Source organism: Oratosquilla oratoria, chromosome 23 (genome assembly GCF_046742065.1).
Source record: "Oratosquilla oratoria isolate Oo_2021 chromosome 23, ASM4674206v1, whole genome shotgun sequence".
NCBI lineage: Eukaryota > Metazoa > Arthropoda > Malacostraca > Stomatopoda > Squillidae > Oratosquilla > Oratosquilla oratoria.
In genome coordinates, this window is record NC_134799.1 from 5,208,964 (window position 1) to 5,234,895 (window position 25,932).

The following is a 25,932-nucleotide window of genomic DNA, read 5'->3' on the forward strand; positions in this document are numbered from 1 at the left end:
CTTGAAAGTATCTTATGTGATTAAGTGTGAATAGGGTGAAGTAGGGATAATTTGATAATTTGTGACACTGAATTAATTTCTCAGAGCTACCAAAGTGGACCTAAACACTGACACTACATATATGAATTTCAAAAACATTTATGAACACATTCACCTTCTCCCAGCCCCACCACTACCACTGAAATGATGAACAATTAAAACTGCCAATGACTGATAGCAATAATTTGCAAACATTACTGTTTGGTATTAAATGCAATTGCACTGAGGGGTACTTATTGTTTTATCCTGGCTATTGCCAGTTTTGTTCACCTGTGTGGTATTGTTCTGTGGGGAAGGAGTTAAACTATCTCACTTTCTTTTGCACTGAAAGCTAATTGTTTTATTCTGGCTAGTGCCAGAAGATCTTACTTTGTTATGTGGTATCCCCTCAACAGTGGTAATGTGGTAGGGGAATGAATATTGTAGTTGACTATACATATGTGCATATGTGTGTGTGTGTGTGTGTATGTATATGTATATGTATATATATATATGTAAATGTATAAATATATGTATATATATAAATATATATATATATATATATATATATATATATATATGTAGAGACATTGGGACAAATTATGGGAAAGGTGGAGGGGGAAACACGGGTCTTTATCTGATTATCGAGTTTATTCCTGACCGGTTTCTGAAGAAGCTATTGTAAGCGAAACCGGTCAGGAATAAACTCGATAATCAGATAAAGACCCGTGTTTCCCCCTCCACCTTTCCCATAATATATATATATATATATATATATATATATATATATATATATATATATAAACACATATACACACACACACACACACACACATACAGGGTGTCCCATAAGTCTAGACCAGTGGTTCTCAAATTTTTTCATGAGCGACCCTATTTGAAACATTTCAATATATTGTGACCCAGAGTAAAGAGAAAGAAAATGTACAGTGATATATACAATTTATTTTGGGAACATAAATATGTGTATATATATATATATATGTATATATATATATATATATATAATATACATATATATATATATATATATATATATATATATATATATATATATATATATATACAGACGCTCCTCAACTTACATTTTAGTTACGTTCTGAACGGCCGAACGTAACGTGAAAATGAACGTAAGTTGTTACTGTACGTTCCAGTAATGTATGACCGTTCATAATGTACTATACATCCATAAACTCTATTATCGTATCTTATAAAACACCCCTAAATCATTAATTATAAACATAACATTGTAAAATAACATTAATTTCAAATAAATTAAATTCAAGCAACATAAAGTGAGATGGTGGAGGAGAAGGGGAGGAGGAGGAGGCAAGGCACATTCTGTCTGTCGTTTGTGCCATGTAAACAATGGACGCAGCGTCATGAGTAAGTCTCATACTGCGGAGAGTGCGCTAAACTAAAAAATTCACCCATTTTTTTTTTTTCATTTTTTTTTAGTCAGTTCAAACGTAAAATCAAAAAAACATAAAACGAATGAACGTAAGCAGAGGAGCGTCTCTCTCTCTCTCTCTATATATATATATATATTTTTCATTCACAAAACTAAACTAGTGGGATTCATGGAACTACTTTTCTTTCACAAAAATAAATAAATAGAATCCTTGTGACCTAACAAAATTTATCTCACCACTCATAGTTTGAGAACTACTGGTCTAAGACCCATATTTTTTTCACATATAATTCACATCACTGTGTAGAGAGAAGATTCAAGTTATTATGCTCTCTTGGGCTTGCAGCCACCAGGAAGAGGCTGATGAATTCAACAACATCGATAGCAAGTACCAATCACACACGGTGGCAAGTTGAAAGCCAATCTAAAGAAACTGGATCCATAGCTGAGAAGCCTCACAGTGGACCTTCGAGAACCATTACAGATGATGAAACCTATATCAATATGTCAGCATTCACATCAGGGACCAGGTCCCTCAATATGTACAAAACTACTGTCCAGAAAACTAATAAATAGAAGAATTCCCAAGTCGGCTTTATATCTTCCCTGTGCCAAAGTACAAAAGTATCCTTTCATGGATACAACTTCACTGTTAATCGCAAGAAGTCAATTCAACACATTTCCAGTGAGACAGGGATCTCCAAGAGCAGCATCCACATCTTGAAACTTCATTGATGGCATCCATACAAAATGCAATTCCATCAGCATTTAAGTGAAGACGAGATCCTAATAGGTGAATTCACTTTTGCAAATGGGCATAAGAAAAATATGTGGATGATGAGATGTTTCCACAAAAAAATTCTTTCCTCTAATGAAGCGAACTTTTATGTTTCTGGAAAGGTCAGCTATCCGAACATGTGATATTGGTCATCAACAAATCCACACAGGTTGAAACCTTCCAAGGAACAGGGTGGCCAATGCCTCATGGTTTGGTGTGGGATGTGGAAAGGCAGAATCAGTGGCCCCTTTTTCTTTATCGAGACTGTAACTGGTGACACGCACCTCAACATGTTGCAGGAGGCAGCATTTCCAAGCACTCTGAATCCAGAAGGTGACTACCTGGACTAATTTCAGGAGGATGGCGCCCCTCTGCATTATGCCATGATGGTTTGAAATTACCTTAACACAGTTTCCAGTACACTGGATTGGACTACAAGGAGCAGTTGTGTATCCACCAAGGAACCCTGATCTAACTCCACTTAATTATTTTTTGTGAGTGCACCTTAAAGCCAAAGTGTACAGAGTCAAATTTAGGGGCATTTCCCACCTTTGAGGTATGTCAAGAAATTCCTGTGACTGTGATTCAAAGAGTGCTGTCACAGTGGAGATTGCATCTTCCAGTATGTATGCAACACAACAGTGGATACTTAGAACACACCATGTAATAAATTTTGGGACAATTTTGTAATGTTATTATTTTTCCCCTACGGATCCAACTTATGGGACATCCTATGTGTTCAGACTTATGAGACACCCTGTAGATGTGTATGTATGTATGTATGTATGTATGTATATATATATATAGCTAGTGGTCAGAATGTGAGAATGTTAAACAATGAAAATGAACATGAGTGTTAGGAAGATGCAATGACCTGTTCCATGAGAGGAGTGCTACAGAAGATGAACCAGCATTACTGCTAACAGTGATGAGGTGCAATCTTTATATGGTTCAACTGTGAAAGAGTGATGGGAGCATGTATGCTAGGAGGAAAGGGGGGTTGAGAATTTCTTTCTCCTATGCACCATCTCACCTTACAGTAGATTAGGGTGTGAGTGTTACAATTCCCCTTTAGCATATAAAATGGGAATGAGGAATTTGTTATGATGTTGTGTTTTCATTTCATAATATAATCTATTTCCCTATAATTACTGTAACTGAGGAATTGTAGAAGAACAGTAAGGGTTTGGGAGAGAGTGTGTGCATAAATCAAGTGTTTGTAATGAGACAGATGTGCATGAACTTTTTGGGAAAAGGTATGGATGTGGGTTCTCTTGGACTTTGACATGTATAAAAGTTAAGAGAGAGGAGTTGTGGAATGTACTCTGGATGTATAATGTAGGTGGAAGTCTGTTGAAAGTGGTCAAAAGTTTTACAAGATTAGTAGAGCATGTGTGAAGATTGACATAGGTAAGAGGTTGGAAGGGTGATGAAGTGGGTGTGAGAGAGGTTGAGCCAGCTGTTGTTTGCATATAACACTGCTTTTGGCTGATACTGAGGAGACTGAAACAATTGGTATTTGAATCTGGAAGAGTAAGTGAAAGGTCTAAAGTTGAGAGTAAATGTGAGCAAAAGTAAAGTGATAAAGTGTTCAAGGAGGGATAGTGATAGCTGGTTGAATATGAACATGAAGGGTGAAAGGCTGGAAGAAGTGGAGAAGTCTGAATATTAGGCAGTGAATGGAGAGGTTTAACATAAAGGCGAGTATGTTTTGGTAGAATGTCATCTTGTAAGAAACAGGTACTTGTGGATGAATGCAAAGAAAATGTTAAGAAGTGTTTGAGAAATATGGTACATGTTACAAGAACGGATAGAGTAAGAAATGTGGAGGTGAAGCAGAGAACAGGACTGGAAAGAGAGCTGTCAGATAAGGTAGATTAAAGAGTATTGAGGTGGTTTGGGCATATGGAAAGTCTAGCAAAGAAGAGTGGAAAATGGAGGCATATGGAATGAACTTGAAAGGAGGACCAAGAGTAAGGTAGATGGAAGGAAAAAAAGGGGGTCCTAGGTGCATTAGAAATGTCTGCCATGCAGGTAAGAATGAGTGCAAAAGATGTGAGTGAATGGAGAAAGATTGAATGAATAAAACAATGACATGTTCAAAAGGGATTTTCTTCTCATTTGTCCCATAAATACAGTATTTCATCAATTATACGGGAGCAAAATTCACTGGAACTTGGACTTAACTAGAATGGTTGAAGACAAATTTTAAAACTGATTAACTGGGGAAAATCCTGGCTCTTACCAGCATTTCAAATTCACTGCACAACTATCCTGTCAACTATTTTCATTCCCAGCTGTTAGAGGTTTCTGCATTTGTGTTGATCAGTAAACAGTGTACACTGCTACACCCACTGTTTAATCTCAATTTTCCAAAATATTAGGTGGAATAGTAGCCAGCTCTGTGCTCTAGCGGCTGGGAACAAAAACAATTGGCAGGATAGTTTCGTGGTGAACTTAGAATGCTGGTTAGGCCCAGGAGCTTCTTGATTAATTGATCTTAGAATTTTACTTTAAATATTTTGGATAACACCAATTCCAGTAAATCAGATCCTGTAACATTGATGGTCTGCTGTATTTACAAAGCAGATGAGAAGCACATCCCTCACATATTTTGCACTCTCTCTTACTTGCTTGACAGAAATTCCTCATACATCAAAGACCAACTTTACTTCTTCCATCCACCTCATTCTTAGTCTTCCTCTGAAGTTCACTCCATCCCACTCTTTTTACTTGCACAAACCACCTCAACACACTTTGATCTACCCTGAAGTATCTGGAGGATCCTTTGTACTTTATTATATCTTTCTGTTTTGGGTAGATACTACACCACTACTGAATTTTTCAATTTGGGGCAAACATGATTTTCAACAAGTTCTTTAAAAATCTATCATTATAGAATAATGCCAATCATATATTTATCAACAGCTTATAATTTATGTCCTTTCCTATTATTGTATGTATATATGTGTTTATCATGTAACAAATCACTCACAACTAAGACTTCATTTGTTTGGGTCCACATTTGGCAGGATTTTCTAAGTCTTTATTTACTTAAAAAAGAAAAAACACACTACAAAGCAAGGTATGGTCCACTGGTAGTGTCAAGGAATGGGTCTTGGGTAATTCAGATTGGAGTTTACTTTCCCTGGTAAATTTTGAGACAAGAATTGGAGGGGTGTGGGTTAGTTTGGAAATGTGATGTCTTTCGATACAGTGGCAGAAACAGGTAATGATCAAGATTCAGCGATCACTTGTTGGGGGAAGGTGTAAATACAAATGCACTTTTGGGTTATGGTTGTTGTGTATGTGTTGGGGGGGGGGGCGGTTACAGAGCAGAGCAGGGAATTAGCAGGAGTACTTCAATAAATCTGAAAAGGCTACTGCTCCCTTCACCTGTTGGTTGGTATGATACTTTATCTTGGCCACACAGTGGGTGACCTTGCTTTGGAGATGGGGCGGTCCCCCACGAAGGTGGGCAGGCTATATTTAGGGCACTTTTCCCCATGTGGAGTGAATAGAGCAGATCCTAAATAGAGCTGCTCAGATGTGCAGGTGTTTAACAAATTGTACTGTTATTCTAGCCTGGTAGAGAGTGACCGGATCTAGTTGTGACTAGAGATTTCCCAAGATCAACTCCTTTCCCAACTGTCACATGCCACTGTGACAGGATTTCTATCAGGTTAGAAGAAAGGAAGACCTAAGGTAGTGTTAGTATAGGAGGAAAAGTATTTGAGTGACTGGTTACACTGCCAGTCACTCAGTCACCTGGGAGCTGTGGGTCTACTGTAAGAGAGACCTAGGGCAAAGGACTGATTGATCGCTCCATCACTAGTATGCGTTCTGGTGACTGGGTGGGTTGTTGCTACCTCACACTTAGTGTCAGCTTTTATGATGGGAGTAGCTTCTCGAGTTACCAACTTACCACCCTCCCATACCTGAGATGGGAGGGAAGAGAAGAGGAGAGAGAGAGACAAGAGAGAGGACAAGGCAGGCAGGAAGCAGGAAGACAGAAGAGAATTGAGAAAAAGAAAGAGAAGGGAGAAAAAAAAAAAAAAGAGAGATGGAGAGGGAGGTAAGAAAGAAGGAGAGTGAGGGAGAGACAGAAAGAGAAAGAGGGGGAAAAAGAGAGTGGGAGAAAAAGAGGGAGGTAAAAAGAGAGGGAAGAATAGAGGGAGAGAGAGAGGGGTAGAGGGAGGAAGAGAAATGGAGAGGGAGAGAGAGAGAAGGGTAGAGGGAGGGAGGGAGAGAGGGACAGAGAAAGAGATAAAGTGGGAGAGAAAGGGAGAAAGTGAAAGAAAAAGAGACAGAGAGGTGAAGGAAGGAGGGAGAGAAAATGATAAAGAGGAGAGAAAGGGAGAAAGAGGGAGAGGAAGGGACAAAGAAGGAGAGAAAGGGACAAAGAGGTGAAGGAAGAGACAGAGGGAGAGAGAGAGGGAGAAAGAGAGATAAAAGGACAAAGAGGGAAAGGGACAAAGAGCGAGAGAATGGGACAAAGGAGGAGAGACAGGGTATTCAATTAAGTCTACAGACCATCACTCATCTTTCTATATAACCTAATCCACCATAGTTGTTCAGCAGAGGGAACCTGGAAGAAATAAGCAAAACTGTCTGCTGACAACAGGACAATCCATTTTGTGTCATTATCCTGACAAATGCCACCTGACTATCCACATCCAAATTAATCTAAGTCTTTTCAGATAAAATTGATCAATAACGTAATTTTATTACACGTAAATTACTTATGGACTTCTTAAAAAGACAAAATCTCTACTGACTAGTTCACTTTCCTAAAACAATAATGTACAACCTAAAAGCTCATTTAAAAAAAAAAAATGTCACCCCTTACCATCTGCTTCCATTTTATCATTTAGAGATGCATCAGAAAAATCTATAATTTGGACATCAGTAGCTGACTAGCACAATAAAAGACCTCCACTTGCATGCAATATTCTCATGGCAAGGAGAGGAACCTATCCATAAATAGGACATCTTAAGATGTTACTCCCTCCAATAATAATAATAAAAAAAAAAAAAAAAAGTATTGTACTATATACAATCGCCAATTTAAAACTAAACAGCAATAGTTCATATAAGCAACAATTGGGGAATAATTAAACTCGACAGTCCCACACTAAACTGGCCAGTGCATTTGGCCAGTGCTAAACTCTGCAGAGGCTAACCTTCCTTGCCACTGGGCACAGGAGACAGAAAATTCTTCCTGAAATACATCAACTTTAGTTGCACTGATTTCTGCATCAAAAAACAAAGCAAGAAAGCCCGTTAATACACTAAAGGAGGCATTTTAACTGGGCGACAACAAATTTAGTCACACAAAGAAGCAGGGAAAGAGAAAAAAAATAATAATGCTGAGATCAATACAGAAAGATTCTGAATGGGTGCAACTGGTGATGAAAGATTTTATTACACAAATTGAAAAACAAGATAAACTCAAAAATAGCAATACAAACTTATTCAATTGTTGAGGAGATCTGGTGGAGGAAAAAAAATATAAATAAAGTAAAATGAAAAGCAGCATAGATGGAAAAGCCTATTTCATATAAGTAACTATAGCCCATCCACAACCATCAGGCCCAAAACCCTTTCCTGTTTTCCTCTTCCAAGTACACGTGATTGGTTGGATAATATGCTGAGTTTGAGGCAATGTGTACAGTGGGCTTGCCAGTTCCATGTCTATCTATCTAATTACTAAGAGCTTTTCCCCCCTTATAAGGGAGGTAGCCAAGTCAGAGGCACGTACCTATTCCCATCCATTTCACTCCCCTCCACCACCCTTTCCCCCCCCTCCCATCTCAGCTCCTCATGGACATCCACAGCAAAGCCGCTTCACTTAATCAGTGACCCCCTCCCTGTCTCCTCATGCAGAAAAAGAGAAAATGGGGAGAAATCCCTTCAGGCTGCGTCAAAATATCGTTCACACATAAGCACCCCGTATTCCCCATCCCCCAGCACTCCCTTCCTGGCATAACAGTATCATTCATACACAGTCATTCTCCACTATCTCCTGCCTGCTCCCTTCCTTCCTCAACAGATATTCCCTTCTTTCTCAATGCCCTCTTCACCCAATCCATCCATCTCATCCTCGGTCATTCCCTCAAGTTCACTCCCTCCACCTCTGCCTTCCATAGTTCCGTGTAGCACAAGTATAATGATTTATGAGTTCTGTGTGATATACAAAATTCTCTAGTTCACAACATCTGTCTTTGTTATTCATGACCAGCAAGTCTGCTGCACATTTGTATATTGGAGGGCATCATCATGGCATTAAATTTCGAGACAATATTTAAAATGTTATTTAGCTACTATGTATTGGTAATTCAATAGATTATCAGGCTCATTTTTTAAGTTGTACTAGGAAGGTACAGTTACCCTAATTTACATTTTTTTAACACAGAAACCCCACAATACTGAGAAAAATCATTTAAAACACCTGATGGAAATAGAGACTTGTAGATACATATGTTTTTGTTAATACCTGGCTACACTGCTCATCACATTATTGTAGGCTGCTGACAACCCTAGTAATAAGTAAACACTTATACCCAAGGCCTACCTACTTCAGTTTAATTTTTTCCCTTTTGTTGCTATATGAAGAAGCAATGATGTAAAAACCTCCATCCACTGTTTTCTGCTCAACATCTACCTTGTGCAGATGAGGAACTTCATGTTTTCATTCACACTTGTCTATACTGCTTCCTCCATTCATCCTTTCCATGTGCCTATACCATCCCAGTACTTGTTGATCATTCCCAAGACAAGCAAAAATTGCACTAGCACACCTACATTCAGGTCACTACTCTTAACAGTACCAACACATAACTAGCCTAGCAACAGACACTATAGACCCTGGATGCAACCACCGCACTATAGACCCTGGATGCAACCACCGCACAGAGGAAACAGAACATTTTATACTATGCTCTCCTACACTCTTACCAATAAACTTCTTCCCTCTTACAAGGTAGCAGCCTGCCACGGCATGCACCCACTCCCCTTTTATCTGAGTGACTTATGGACTGAAATGATGGCCATGAGTCTCCTGAAAGAGAACAGGGGCAACAGATAGATTGAACTGCATACTCTTAACAAACTAAACAGAGTATTATCCATTGGATTATACTCATGGGATAGGGGTTACCAATGATTTGCAAAAATTTATCTTAAACAAGGGGGTTTGGCTTTGAATCCCCACAAACATAGAGGGCAAAACGTATTTTTGTTTGGAAACAGATTATCTCAACCAATCAGGAAAGAGTACTTACAGACGAATTGAGGCTTCAGTACCTGAGTCAGTACCTGAGGGCTAGATAATGACTACAGTTTCCATATTCATTTCAGATTAATTCCTATCATTCATTCCCTTCCACTGATTCACCAGTTCACCGTTAAAAGAAAATAAGGTTTATCCATCCCATTGAAGGGCTGAGATGGATAACCATTGTTTGTCTACACAACTTAAAACTGAATTTGTGAGGCCCTATGGGACTGTGGCAAGTGATGCTGGTTAACCATGCAAAGAAATAATTGCAAAGAGTGCCATGTGCCAGCTCTGATATGTATCACAGGAAAGAACACAATACATGGTTAGAAAACTGTCTCATATTTGGTATGCTGCATTATCACCCACCCTTTCAATTGGATTCATGTTGGATAATCTTTTCAGTATCACTGTAGTGCAACAAGTTCCTCCCATGAAAACTCTCATGTCTTTAGCATATGACCTGTAAAATGATTTTTGCTAGGCTTTAAATCTTAAATAGAAAGGTGGAGATGAGCATATAAGCTACATGGCTTAAAAAATAAATAAATAAATGAATAAAAATAAAAAATAAAAATAAATAAATAAATATATAAAAAAAAAATATATATATATATATATATATAATAAAAGACTCCCAGTTCACCCACATTCTGCTGCAGTCATTACCAACTGTAGCTCAGAGCACAGTGCTGTACTATGTCACTACAAGCCAAGTGGTGCCAGGAAATGGTTAGCAACATCTGCATGGGACTACAACTCCAATAAATATAACTGCTCGCGACAAAAATGTGACCTTCAGCAGCCATGTCATCATGGAAATGCAAGAAATATACTTTATCACATACTTACAGAAAATGTGACTTCTTGAGTTTTCTCCACTTCACACTTAATGAATATATTTTGATTTATTCTGATGCAAATTGGAGATTATTTCTATTAGCAGCACTTCGTAAGACTATCATCAGGTTTTTTTTGCTTTGCACATAAACTAATGCAGTCACATACGGCACTTCCAGTTGCCTATGACCTTTCCTGTCTTCCGCTTATCGTAGCTACACACAGACATGGTTTCCTTCTCAGATTTTAACAAGTGTGCATCAGCTTCTATCACGATGAACCCTGTATCTGAAGTTTATATTAATCATACAGTAATGACAGTAAGTGCATATAGAACCTGAAGTATTGACTCAAACAGCACATACAATCACTCTAACAAACCACAAAGGTGACAAATCATTTGGGATACTATTCTTCATTTAGCAATTTGTCATTAGGTAGATATCCCATGTAAGACTTGCCATTGAAGAGGAGCAAGGAAGAGGAACAGAGAAGATGGAAAAGAACAGAGAAGAAAGAGAGGAGAGGGAGGGAGGAAAGAAGGGAGGAAGGAAAAAGGATGAAAATGAAGTAGAACAAAAAGAAAATTGAGCAGGTTCCTTTTTCAAATATTCTTCTGCCACAATATATTTTTTACATATTTTCATAGCCTTTCTTCTAAACAGTCTCTATATGCCTTCCCAGCATATTCACAACCTTGAGAAGAGCTTACCAAAACAGAACACTGCAGTACATTACAAGGTTGCTTCTCTATCAGCAGTTCATCTCTCCATACATACTGCTTTGGTCCTTCCAGTTGGTGGTCACAGTAAACTGCAAAACCCTGGAGCCAAAGTAGTGGTCTCTACAAAACCAACAGTCATGAAAATCTATGACTTTCTGATTATTTCAAAAAAAGGTTAGAATGCTATCTTCCTACCAGTCCTGAGGTCCCTAAACGATGTCAGAAGCTGTCTTACTTCTCTTTGGCCATCTGTAAGTGAAACAATATAATGAATTAGACATATAAAACAATACTCTTTTCTGGTTAAATCACATATTACACAATATTTCTTTTATAGTGCATACTGAAAACTTTTGTTAATTAAATACTCCCAGATATGGCAGGTTCCCATGCAAGTTATGTATTGATTTAGCCTACATTATAAAAAAAAAAAAAAAAAAAAAAAAAAAAAAAAAGATATATATATATATATATTTATATATATATTATATATATAATAATAATAAAAAATAAAATAAATAAATAAATGATCAATATAAAATAAAATAAATAAATAAATAAATTAAACAAATAAAATAAAACAAAAAGGAAAGGAAAAGCAAGCCCTACTGTATTTATAAAGTGGAGCACAATTCTCACACCAGAGAGTGACCCTACACAGTCACATATGGGGAAGCTCTGGTATGAAGGGACCATTCTGTTGCCATCGGATTAGAGCACGCCCGTACCCAGTGCTGGGAAGACTGCAGGTGGGAGTGACAAGGGTGATGTTAGACTAACAAAGGTAAGTCAAGCAAGCATAGGGGCTGGATCTTACACCTTGGGATCTGATGTAGAATTTGCTGTAGATGCTGAGGGAGATTTTCTGCTTGACTGTGGTGTGACTCCGTATAGTACAGTTGCTCCAATGACAATACCAGCTCCAAGCACAAACTGCAATGACGGTGCAGCATCGCCCAGGACAGCCCAAGACACGAGGCTAGACATGACAATGGAGAGGGATGTGGCAAAACCCTTTAGGATATTGTCAGCGTACTTCATGGTCACGGACACCATCAAGCCTCCGAAGGCCTGCAAAAGACATTTTCGCATTAGAGACTATGTAAAAACAAGACTAAACATGCCCACTGATCATGTATATTTTTTATCAGAGAAAGTGATGCTAAGAGGGAGAGGTACCTGCACGAGATCCTCAGACGACATCTGAGAGAACAATCTCACTGTTGCCCAACTTCAAACCCAAACTTCTTCACTTCCCGAGGCTGACACTAATTTTTTTGGACTGGGTCCAGGACCTGTCTTTATCAACTTTGTCTGTACTTCCTCTACTTTTATACATAAGAAGAGCTGACAACTGGCACATGATCCCCTCCTTTTACTAATTTCAGTCAGTGACAAATAAAAAGTCCCACACTAATACAATTTTGACATTAGTTCAGTGATACTTCCTTGAGAGATCTGGTGGTTATGTGTGTGTGTGAGAGAGAGAGTGAGAAAGAAAGAGAGAAAGAGAGAGAGGAGAGAGACAAGAGAGAAGAGAGAGGAGAAAGACAAGAGAGAAGAGAGAGATAGAGAGAGAGAGAGAGAGAGAGAGAGAGAGAGAGAGAGAGAGAAAGAGAGGGAGAGAGAGAGAGGAATGTGTGTGTGCATTTATCTAACTGTAGTATACAGGAAATGAACAATACTCATTGGGTCCTGTCTCCTATTCTCTATTTTTTTTTTTTTTTTTTTTTTTTTTAATAATTTCTAGCCTCAAATTAATATACAGTTCCAACTTCATCTACCTCCTTAACTTCCAATTATCGTATTTAAATTTGAAATTATGTACTGTTCCAGCTTGGGCTATATCACTTCTAAAGCTATTCCAAGTATTTATGCATCTATATGAAAAATTCTATTTCTTCACATCCTTTAGACATGTGGTCTTTCTTAATTTGCTCCCATGACCTCTTAAAGCCCTCCCATCTTTAATCAGGAGATCTCTTCTGTCAATGCAATCTATCCCCTTTAGTGACCTGAATACTGTAATCATATCACCTCTTTCTCTTTGATCTTTCAAAGTTGGCAGACCCAGTACATTTAGTCTTTTCTTGTATGGTTTATCTGCCAGGCTGGAGACCAGTTTGGTTGCTGCTCGTATCCTTCACTTTGTGTGGGAACCATACTACCGACACATATTCCAGTCTTGGACAGATCAGGGTTTCGGTGAGTTTTTTCATCATCTCTTCATCCATATAATGAAATGTCACTTTGATCTTCTGCAGTAGTCCATATGTCTCTTACAATCCTACTGTCTGTCAGGTGACAGGATGTCTTTCATATGACAAGTTCGAAAGTTCTGGGGCCATTTTTGTGGTTGCTCTCTGGATTCTTTCAATTTTCTTTATATTCTTTTTGGTACTGGGTGACCATAGTGTCGCAGCATACTCCAGTCTTGGCCTTATTAGTGTGACTAATATTTTTTTAATCATTTCTTCATCTAAATAGGTAAAGCCACTTTTATTGATCTTAGCAAGTTATAGGAATCTCCAACAATTTTGTTTATTTGTTTATCTGGGGACAAGTCATTTGAGATAATTACTCCCAGATCTTTTTCAGATCCCACTTTCTTTACTTACTTTGTTCCCATCGTATATTGTCCTGATATTATTATTATTATTTTTTTTTTTTTCATTGACCCATTGTGTCACTGTATGTTCTATGGTCATGTCAAATAATATATTTCCCCATAGATCCTCTCCACCCTTCATCTGTCATCTCCTCCCAATAGATTTCTTTGCAGTTAAAATCCCCCATAAGTACTAGGTTACCTCCATCCTTTAGTATCTCATTTAATGAATGCCTTGTATCATCTAATATTTTTTAATGCTCGCCCTCTTTCCAAGAGCCTGTTTTTGGGGACACATAAATCACCACAAACTTTCTACTTTTCATGTCGCTGTCTTCAACTTTATCATGATAATTTTCACTGTTTTTACCCTCAGTATCCTTTGTCACATTAAAGTTTTTCTTGGCCAAGAACATGATCCTTCCTGTTTCTCACTTCTGTTTTTAATTCGATAATTGTATAACCCATGTCTAACACCATTAGGTTTGTATTTACCTAGTTGTATTATACGGGAAGGGGAGCTATGCTCATGAAGACCCGACTTTGTATCTCGCAACATCTAGTTTGTTCTTAAATTCTTGTATGGTGCTTGCACACACTATTGTTTCATACAATTTGTTCCAGACATCTACCACTCTGTGTGAAAACAATTTTTTTTTTCCAGATCTCTTTTATAACTGTCCTTCTTGAGTTTCTTTTCATGTCCCTTTGTTTTTCTTCTATCCCACTTTAATAGGTCTTTTCTGTCAAGGACTTCCATGCCTTTCATGATTCTGTAAATGTGTGTATGTGTTTGTGAAGATTGGTTATAAATGGATGATAAATTGACATGACCTAAAGGGTTTTGTCTGCTCAATAAATCCTAGGGTGGATGAAGGGGGGGGGAGTCACTGTATAATGAAGTGGAGGGGGGTAAACCACCTTCTGTTGTTGGGCCCTAATGTGGAAGCTCTGTTTCTTGCTGTACTGCTTCTCACCTAAGCAGTGGGCATGGGTCAGGGATAACCCTTCATTTACAATGAGTGAAGGTAAAAGGGATAACAAATGGGTGTGGTGTAGATGTAGGATGTGTAGAGGGTGGGTGTATGCTATGGCCCAGCATACACCTTTGTTATACAGGGGAAAGGGCCCTTTGGTATATTTGTATGTTTATATATTTTCTCCACATTCTTGTACATGGAAAGCTGAGAAATGGTGGTTGCTCCTCTCCCCAACACTAATACAAGAATCCTACACTAATAAATAAGCAGCTCAATGTTTCTTCCTATGGAGATCTATGGGAGGCACTAAGGACTGTTGCCAATCATTGTAGGGCTGTGGGTTTCCCATACATTGATAAAAAATTATCATCAATATAACAAGAAGATAGAAATGGTGTACTGACACAAAAGTGCAAGTTTCCTGATTAAAGTCATGAAGGTGGACTGGGAATTGGGAATTTGGAGATTTTAATGGGAGGAAGTTCTTTACCCTTCATCTGAAGGTTTGCTCACTTCACTAATTCCTAGTCATTACAAAAATTATATGAATATCAATGAATATGTAAAAACAATAACAAATTACTAGGTAACTATATGGGTGACTATGTGATTAAAACAATTCAACATAACTTTTTTTTTCAATGCTTTCATGATGGGTTGGAGTTTTCACATGAACCACCTCAACATATAGAATAATCTTTTACCAATTCCTACCTTGTCTGAGCCAATCACAGAAGAATCAAAGATATTCTGTAAGTAATGTAGAATTAAACCTGATAGGATAAAACTGTTAAGGGTACTGAAGGGAAGGGTTACTATCACTAACCTGAATAAAGACGACAACCCAGGTTGTGGGAGTATAGCCCTGAAAGAACCCAGCTTCCCTCACCACAGACCAATCCCCACACACTGCCATCACTGCAAACACCATGGAGAAAATGCCTGCAATTGAAGAGTTAAATAAAAGTAATCAGTGCTCAAAAATTTACCTTGTAACACAAATGCAAACACATCATACCTACTCAGTTACTGTATAAACTGCCTCTGCTCAATGAATTCTCCCCATCTTTTTTTCTGCATGAGGGGATGGAGAAGGGGGTCGTCAATGAAGTGAAATGGATGTACTGTGTCTTGCTGCACTGCTTCTGACTCAAGGCAGTTGGCAGGATACAGGGATAACCTGTCATCCATGAGGAGCTAAGATGAGGGGGGGAAGAGTGTTGGGTGGGAGTAGGTATGTGCCTTTGACTTGGCTACCTCCATATAAAGAGGAAAAAGCTATTGGTATATAGATGGAACAGACAGACTCATTAAATATATAGGAAATTCTGGACACAAACCAAGACAGTGCAGTTTCCCAATACAACCATCCCTGAGGAGTCCCCCAAGGTACAATACAAACTCCTGCTCTGTTTAATCTCTACAAAAGTAATCTCCCCACTCCCAATCCAGAGCATATCAATGAAGTTCTCACCTTTGCATATGACCTAACAATTATAGACCTGCACAGCAACTACAAATACATACATATATCACAGCTTTTTTTCCTCATACAAGAGAGGTAGCCAAAATCAATGGCATAAATCCACTCCCACTCATTTCGTCCCCACATACTTCACTCCCATTCACCACCTCCCTCCCTCTTTTCTTGGCTCCTCCTGGATGATGGGTCATTCTTTGCCTTATTCTACAAATAGCTGCCAAAAATTCTCAAACACCAAGACAAATAATACAAAATGAAACCTCAAGAATAATTACCATAAGAACAAAAAACACCCCAATTGAATACATATAATCAGAAACCAAAATTCTCCCTACAGAGGAGTACATGAAAATGATAGGTACAGAGCCCATCCACCCTATCACATTACACAAACAAAACATAATAAATGTAACAAAAGCCTACATCAGCAGCATACAACTCCACATATAACACTAAATACTAAAAAACAGTCCCTACTACTAACTACTGCCTCTCATCCATTCCTCTTAACAACCTATAACCTTACAATGTTGCACTTATGAAACCTCACCCAGCTGGATGTTCCTGATAATGAGAGATGTCTGGTGACCCTGCTTGACCAGCCGCTCAAAGTAGACACCGGAGAAACCACTTGAGATGCAGGACACCAACACTGCCAAGATGCCCAGGAGCCACGACACTTCCTGATTTGGATGGGCAGCATTAGCACTGACAGGTGCCACTACAGCTTCTCCACCTTCATCCAGCACTAACTCTGCTTCCTTGTCAGACCCTGAGGAGGTACTCTTCTCCACGTCCACCTGTAGGAGAACAGAAAGCAAAGCGAGATATGAGAGGGATATAAAAGCACTACACTCATGACCGACTGACTTTTTCCCTCTCTCTCTCTCTCACACACACACACACAAACACATACACAAAGAAGGTATGTACAAATTGAAAGCTGAAGGAATTATTTATGAGGACACAGTACTCAACAGAGATGAAGAGTTTGAGAAAGAAAAGAGTAGAGAAAATGTGGACATTATAACAGTTAAAATTAAAGTGTTTAAATTGTTAAAAAGATTGGAAACAAAGGCCTTGATAACTAGTTCAGTAATAGCAGGAAAGGTACCACTGGACTGGAATTAAGTAAATCTGAGAACAATTTACAAAGAAGATAATAGAGATACTTTGCATTTTTTGGTATTGAAATTAATTTACCATTCCTGGCTCTTTGGAAAAATAGTGTCTAGATCTTTTTACAATAGCCTACAGTCCTCCTTGTTTTTCATTCTTCTTATGACTTTTGCATCATCAGAAAAACATGTTAACAGAGCTTGTTGTACCTTCAACCATGTCACTGACATACACAAGAAAAATTATTGGTGCAAACACTGAATCTTGTAGAACTCTGCTCATTACTGCTCTCTATCTTGACATTTTATTCTTTACTACTGTCCTCATGTATCTTTCCTTCAAAAACTTTCATACATTTGAGTACTTTGCCTCTATGCCCTCTAATATGCTTAAAGTTCCATATAAGTTGACTGTAAGGTACATACCAATGGCTTTTTCCCCCTTACAAGGGAGGTAGCCAAAGTCAAATGTATATGTCTACTCCCACCCATTTCATCGCCACATACTCCACTCCCATTCACCACCCCTCCCACCTTCTTTTCTTGGTTCCTCCTGGATGAGGTACTTTATCAAAAGCCTTCCCTAAGCCTAGGTGCACATAGTTCATTCACCACTCTCTCTCTTGCAGCACATCAATCACTCTCGAGTAAAAGCATAAAAAGATTGACACACATGACCTACCTGAATTTCAACTGTGTGTCAAAATGTTCATCTCTTCAATATATTTAGTCCACCGATCTTCCACAATCCTTTCACAGTATTTCACTATTGTGCTGGTCAGTGATACCGATCTATAATCTAGGAGTGTCTACTTACTTCCACCTTTGTGAATTGGTACCACATTAACCCTTTTCCAATCAAGTGGCACTATGACTTTTTTTTTAATGAACATACAATAAATGTTTTAATTTTTGAGGGACTCAGAAGTATGGTAGGTGATATAAGGTTGGATAGAATCAGAAAAGAGGAGGTGAGGAGGAGAGTGAGTATGGAAAGGGAGCCAGCAGATTGGGCTAATGAAAGATAGTTTGGGCATATGGAAAGAATGAGTGAAGAAAGATTAGCAAAAGAGGTGTGAAAGGCAGAGGTGGATGGAGTGAACTTACAACCAAGAATGAGATGGTTGGATGGGGTGAAAGAGGCTTTGAGAAAGAGGGGAATGCCTGTTGAGCAAAGAAGGGAGAAGGCAGGGGATAGGAGCATGTGGAGGATGGTTGTGTACACGATATTTTGATGGAGCCCCAAGGATTTCTACCCATTTCCTCTATTTTCCACATGGGGTGAAGGGGAGAGGTCACTGTGTAAGTAAAGTGACTCTGCTGTGAATGTGCTGTGTCTTGCTGCATTGCTTCCTCTATGCACTCATTTAAATCTACCCAGAAAGTCTCATTTTCTTTTACACTCTTCTCACTACCAGGTCCATATGAACTTTCACCTTCATCCACATTAACATTGAAGAAACCTCCTTCCACTTCACCACACACTTCTTTCCCTCTTCCTCTCTTCACTCCTGACACCCTCCCCAGTACACTCCCAAACTCAACCCTCCTTTCAACTTAGTTTCACTTAATGCCAACACATCTATCTTTCTTCTCACAAACATAGTGCCTATCTCTTCCCTTTTACTCTCATCTGTACCACACCCATGCACATTAAAAGACCCAAACCTTTGGCTTCTGGTTGGAAAACTCCTTCCAGACCCATTTAATGAATTTGTCCCATTTTAGTCACCTTTTATGACTAAGTGGGAACACGTGGTGGCAGTATCCTTTCTTCCCTATCACAGGGCCCAGTGAAAATGGAAATGGATACTCAGAGAAGTGGTACAGGACAGTACTAAGAGTAGGGGGGACAGCATAAAGGAGGGTCAGCTGTAGTATAATAAAGTAGCACCATTTCTTTATGAGTAGAGATTTCCTCTAACACATACAAAATGATGCATGGCTCTGGTCCATAAGGGCACTCCATATAGACTCTAAAGTATCAGCTGCATGCTACTGAGAAGATTTTTATCTTACAATAACATGCAGACAATACCTCACATGGACATAAATTTATATATACAAAATGTTCCTTTCTGTTGTAGATTTAACCACACTTATTTCTTTGTTATTCTGTACTCTGAGGATGCAACACATGAAAGTACTTACTATCTTCAAGTTTCTTTTCACCTCTAGTAAATTTGCAAACTTTGTTTTATGGTGATACATATATCTATATATACACATACATATATTATGCACACATACATAGAGAAGACATACATACATATATCTATACACATATACATACATATTAACATTTATTATTCAACAAAAATGTTTTTTTTCACTACATCGTACAAGCATATAAACCAAAAAAGCACATTGAATACAACACTACATACACAAGACCAACAGAATGAGTATAAAAGCATTGCAGGACCTGGACGAGGGAAACGCCGAGCATGAGTAGACAAAGAGCACACCAATGCAGCAGCCTCAGTTGTTTACCCAGCATGACCCACGAAAACAGTGCTGTGGTCAGGATCTTCAGCTGGTAAGTAACCTGTAAAAGATCATAGATATGTTGAGCTTTCCTCACTCTATCCCAATTAATCATGCATCTCTGTTTTAACTTTGTATGCTTTTGTCTAAATGTATCCTGTCCCAGAATACTGAGTGAATGCATTTATGAATGAATTTTTAATTTAATTACAGTAACTTACCTAATACCTACTGTATACCACTTTTATTCCTTCAGAATTGAAAATTTTGGGTTGGAGTGGCAGAGTAGAGACTGGGAGGAGGAGGAGGATAATTTTACCTTGCATATCCAAATACTCCCTAAAGCTGAGCACTCTGAGGCCCAAGAAGTTAGGATATGGAGGATATATATGAGACCCTTTTTCTTTTGTAAGGGGAAAGGGGAATGGTTGAATCAAGGTACACATCCACTTCATACTTCAAAACTAATCTAACACCCCTCCTGTCTCAGTAACTCATTAATGAAGATTCATATCACAAATTTTAATACATACATGCATATACCATGGGCCTTTTCACCCTTACAAGGGAGTTAGCTAAAGACAAAAGGCATAATTCCACTTCCATCCATTTCATCCCCACACATTCCACTCCCAGCCACCACCCCTCCTTCCCTCCCTCTTTTCTTGGCTCCTTCTGGATGACAGGTCATCCCTGCATCTCGCCCATTGCCCTGGGTCAGAAGCAATGCCTGAAACATTTCATGTCAAACACATTTAGGCTCTTCTTTTCTGGTATGGGTAGTATGAAACTGGAGATTCTGAGTAAGCTTTTTCTTCCCCTTGAAACTGTTATTTACTTCACTGTGTTTTAATTTTTTTTCTGTATGAGGGGACAGAGAAGGAGAGGTGGCCAATTAACCGAAGTGGCCTTGCTGTGGATATACTGTCTTGCTCCACTGCTTCTGACCCAGGGCAGTGGGTATGATACGGGGGATGACCCATCATCCATGAGGAACTAAGATGAGATGGAAGAAAGGGTGGAGGATGGAGGTGGAAAGGATGAGAGTGGGCACCTGCATTCTGACTTGGCTACCTCCCTTATAAGGGGATAGAAGCCCTTGGTATATAGATAGATATATATAGTGTTTTCCATGTCTTCTAAACTGCATCCTTCCCAATCTATTTGACACTGTTTGTCTTCAATTGAAAGGTTTCTCCATAGCCCTCTGCATCCTTAAATATCTCAACACATGTGCAAAAACAAATATCTGTTGTGGCCAACAATTAGAAAAATATCTACAAAAATAAGTACCTGATAGGTGGCAGCCTCTAGATTAGAGAGTGCTATGAAGAGTAGATTGTTCTGAATCACGTACAGGCAAGCAGGTATGGCCATCTTGATAGTTTCCAGGATATTGAGGATGACTTCTTCATATATATGTCTTAGCGTATGAGACCACACTTTTTCTGTAAAAACATAATGTACATAAGTCACCTTACATAAATAAAGAAATCAAGCTTCATTTTATGACCTCTTATAAATGGGTTAACATTACATTATTTCATTCTAAAGTGCTGTCTGTTATGTTATAAAAAAATAATAATAATAATTAAAAAAAAAAAAAAAAAACACTGACAGACTGGATGGGACAGAGACACAGGACATAAAAGAGGAAGAGAGGAAAAATTTAAATGCGTTTGAGATGAAATGTCTGAGAAGTATGGTAGAGGTTACAAGGTTGGATTGAGTGAGAAACGAGGCAATGAGGAAGAGAGTGGGGGGGGTGAGTGGAAATAGAGATGGTAGATAGGGTTGATGAAAGAGTATTGGACACATGGGAAAAATGAGTGAAGAAAGATTAATAAATGAAGTGTGGAAGGCAGAGGTGGAGGAAGTGAACATAAGGGGGTGACCAAGGATGAGATGAATGGATGGGGTGAAAGGGGCATTAAGCAAGAGGGGGACGCTTACTGAGGAAGGAAGGGAGAAGGCTGGAGATAGGGGTGAGTGGAAAATGGCTGTGTATGGATGATACTGTGATGAATGGAAGGGAGTGGATGGGGGTTAGGGAGTGGTTATGTGTGAATGATATTTTGATGCAGCCCAAAGGGATTTCTCCCCATCTTCAATGTTTCTGCATGAGGGGATGGAGAGGGGAGGTTACCAATTAAATGAAGCAGCCTTGCTGTAGATGTGCTGTGTCTTACTGCATTACTTCTGAACCAGGCCAATGGGTGAGATGCAGGGATGACCCATCATCCATGAGGAGCCAAGATGAGAGAAAGGTAGATGTGGTGGATGGAAGTGGAATGGGTGGAGATGAAATGGGTGGGAGTGGAATTATGTGTTTTAAGTTTGGCTGGCTACAGTCCTTGGAACCTCCCACAGATCTCTCTTGGAAGAGACTTTGAACTGCTGTCTGTGTTGTATCAGTGTGGATCTGTTTCTATGTCACCATCTCAAAGTGGTAGGAAGAAGAGAGTATTTGCTGGTTGTCAGATCTTCATGTGAGAAAAGAGTGTAAGAAATATAACTGAGGTTCGTAATGAGAGATCTTGGGCCCATTCTAGAGAGTGAGTGCCAGCCTCTCAGGGATGCATCTCCTGATGGAGGTGAAGGTGTTTACAGGTTTTGAAAATGGGTAGCTTTGCTGTCCATCTTGCAGGGCCACCACATGCAATTAACCATTATTGGTCCCTCTGGGCACATTCTGTACTGATATAATTTCCAATACTTATGTTATCAAATGGTCAATAAGAATTACTTTATACATCCTTGACAATTGTAAAAAAAAAAATAATAATAATAATCACATACTACTAAACATTCTACCCTTTCAAGGTTATGCTATAAGTAACAACAATATATACAAACTATTGCTGCACTAACAATACTAGAACAAAAAACATTCTGCATTACCTGAATCAGCATGAAGGAGGAGGACTGATGTAAGGAACTTCAATATTTCTGAAAGCAGCACTGCTGTGGAAATGACGTAGTGCTGACTACTGGCTGTACGACTGTAGCGCAGCACCAACACCATTGTTGATGTCTGGACAGACAGTATCACCAAACTTAAGGTCTTGACACTGCATATCCCACGACCATGGTCCCCCCCAGCTGCAAATTTTCTTTTTAACCAGCCCATGGCACCAACCCCTTCTGAAAGTAGGAAACTTTGAATATTTCTTAACCCATTATATTTAATAAACTTAATGTTTTAGGTAAAACAGAATCCTCAACTGAAATGTTTGCCCTTTATGGCTTTGATTGGATAATATAGTCGGGCATTGCCAGAACAGTGTTGATGTGAATATTACCTTATTTTTATAGTTTAGAGGTCCTTCTATATTGAATTAAACCTATCTGGAGTCATTCAAGACAAAACCAAAGCAGTATGGATTTGACGCAGCTGTTAAGGATTAATTTGGATGTTTCTTCATGTTAAAATGCACTTAATAATATACCAATGCATAATCGTATATTGTTTATGTTTATTTATATTATTCTTAACTTTAAAAGGAATTTTCTCCACTTAATGGAAATAAAACAGGAGACTGGTGATTTACCCAACATGGAACCCAAAACGACCAAAGAAAACAAAATGAAAAGAAGAATGAAATAGGATTAGTAAAAGATCCTTTCAAGAATTTTGGGAAGGATAATTGAAGGCATTCATTTTGTACAAAAATTAGGCAAATACACACAAGATTATGGAAATGCATAAAAAATCAGTAATCACACGAAAGGAAATCTAGGGCAACTCAGATTACTTCTTCGCAAACAAATAGACACAACCATGCTCCACAAATGGCCAAGGCATTCTTAACACCTATGCTGCAATGATATCCTTCATCTCAATAAGATCATCTGGCATTGGTTACAATCAGTATTAGTGACTGCTCCTCTCCTTCTACCACTACAAGCCAGAAACAGAAAGTCCCATATTGGTACAACACAGACATTAGTACTGCACAAAGTTTCTTTCTAAAAGGATCTATGGGAAGGCCCAATGACTATTACCAGCCACTATGGTGCTACAAGTTCCCAGACAGTGAAAATTATGCCTATAATTAATTAATTACTGTGAAGAACTGGGGGTAGTTTATTGACCATGTTTTAGTACAATACCGCTAAAGTTGCTTTAATGTTGCATTTGGTGAGCTGTGCTTGGGTGATGTGATCTGAGGGGGTGGGTGGTTCAAGGGCTTTTGCATAAAAATGTGTGCCTATAATTTTGCTTGTACCCATAACTGGTTCCTGGGGGAGGAAAATGAAGCCTCTGAGTGAGGTTAGGTTTGACGGGTTAGATTAGTTTATGGACATAACAAGTTGTGCTAGATTGAAGGACAAATGCTTTCTGTTTAAGTTATGCTGAGGCAAGTAATGCCTTAAAAGGAAGGGAGTGTTATACATATAATATAAACCTTATCATCAGTAACCAAATAATCAATACAGTACCTGCCATGCCATAGTCATGGTATTTTTTTTCTTACAAACACTTTAAAGGACTCTGAAAATACTAACCAAATTAAAGTTATAAGTTCTGTAAACTGACATAGATTGATTTTCCTTACTACTAAGAGCAAATTGCAGTTCATCCAATAAGTGACACTTGAAACTTATTTGGTACGGGTATACCTTTTACTTCCATTCTGAATAATCTCATATTTTCTCAAGCTGAGATGGCATTTATACAATCTACTCTTTCTAGTGATACCCCTAATTTTTTTCTGGCTAAAATAAGAAATTTTTCATCAGCTGTGGACACCACTGTATCTTCTCAAGCATTCAATATAACTTATTTTGTATTAGACATATACAGTCTACATGTTTTTGTAACCAGAAAAATTAATGTGCATCCTTTATCCAGTCACTGAATCAACACATGGTACTTACTGGAGAAAAACATGGAAAGGGGATACCCAGTTCCCTAATGCCACTAAATTTGTTGCCTTTTATAATCTACATGCACTGAACACAATGATGATGTTCTTCCTACCCCTCTATAGGAACATAAAAGAAGAGGAAGTGTCCTGGGAGTGATACACGAAAGATTTGAGAAGTAAACATACATATTTTCATATTTCTGTGGCTATTACATTTAGAATTAATGACATCAACATCATGCTAGCTCTGATTACTACCAATTAATAATACCACAAGACCTAGAATAGCTTGTGGATCAATCTGGTGGCCATTGCCAGTTACCTAGGAACCGCCAAAGATCTATGGGAACAGACTGACTGAAAATATATATGATATGAAATAGCTAAGTCTAAGGAATCCTAAAAGATCCAATACAAAAACATCACAGAATATTGGTACCAACATAAACTACCAATACTGACTACATGAGGCCAAGTGGTTCTGATAAGCTAGCTTAACCGCAAACATTGGACTGATTATGAATGCAAGAGATGAGGGCACCTTAATCTAGACTGTTAAATATCTACAAACAGGAGAAATACAAGTGCAATCACAGTCTATAACAGGTTTACAAATTTGATAATATAGAAATTACTAAAACTCAATAAGATATAATAAAATAGAGGCTGTGAGACTAGGTTACATTCATAAGGTTTCTTAAGCTAGAAAGGTAATGTTCCTGCAAAGATGCAGAGTGAAGAACTGGCAGCAATGCCAATGTGAAGACTGCATATAACATCTAAGAACTGAAGGAAAAAGAAGCAAGCATGAATAATGAAGCTAACCTGAGATGGCCCAAGGTAATGAGATGTAGAACCCCATCATAGACTCAGGAGAGGAACAACTTAAACCTGTCCCATAGTCTACGAGTCCTTGAGATCAGGGTCTACTTTCCTTAAATCTAGGTTGTTGTAGTAGATTTTTTGGTGGGGGGAAACCTCTACTATTATTATATTGAAAAATGCAAGATCCTCATCGTGTGGAACTTTACGTCCAACTTATATCGCCTATAAGTAATGCGAGTATCTATGGCATACACGGATTATATATTTTCATAGATTTAAATGACTCGAGTACTCGATATAGGAAGTAGGTTACATTATATAACCGCCGGCATTGTATTAAGTGAATCATGCTTATTGTCTTTTATGACAAGGTACACTACAATCACTTCAAAATTACCAAGGGAAGCGTGCAGGTTTAAATCAACAAAATATTTGTTGTTTTGTTTGTCACAAGCAGTCTCTCAGCGGCATCTTGGATCACCTGGCACTCAT

At 38.4% G+C, this 25,932-nt stretch overlaps 1 protein-coding gene across 1 annotated transcript; it reads right to left on the reverse strand.

Annotated features, from left to right (window-relative positions):
• Positions 1 to 1,049: 1,049 nt before the first annotated feature.
• On the reverse strand, positions 1,050 to 25,932 carry Ugalt (UDP-galactose transporter). The gene is made up of 8 exons (XM_076206573.1): positions 25,838 to 25,932; positions 22,646 to 22,888; positions 21,038 to 21,192; positions 19,683 to 19,805; positions 16,690 to 16,939; positions 15,483 to 15,598; positions 11,886 to 12,139; positions 1,050 to 11,317 (listed from the first exon to the last, which is right to left on the reverse strand). The coding sequence occupies exons 2-8, from the start codon at positions 22,872 to 22,874 to the stop codon at positions 11,278 to 11,280; spliced, it is 1,167 nt and encodes a 388-aa protein (XP_076062688.1). The 5' UTR covers positions 22,875 to 22,888; positions 25,838 to 25,932; the 3' UTR covers positions 1,050 to 11,277.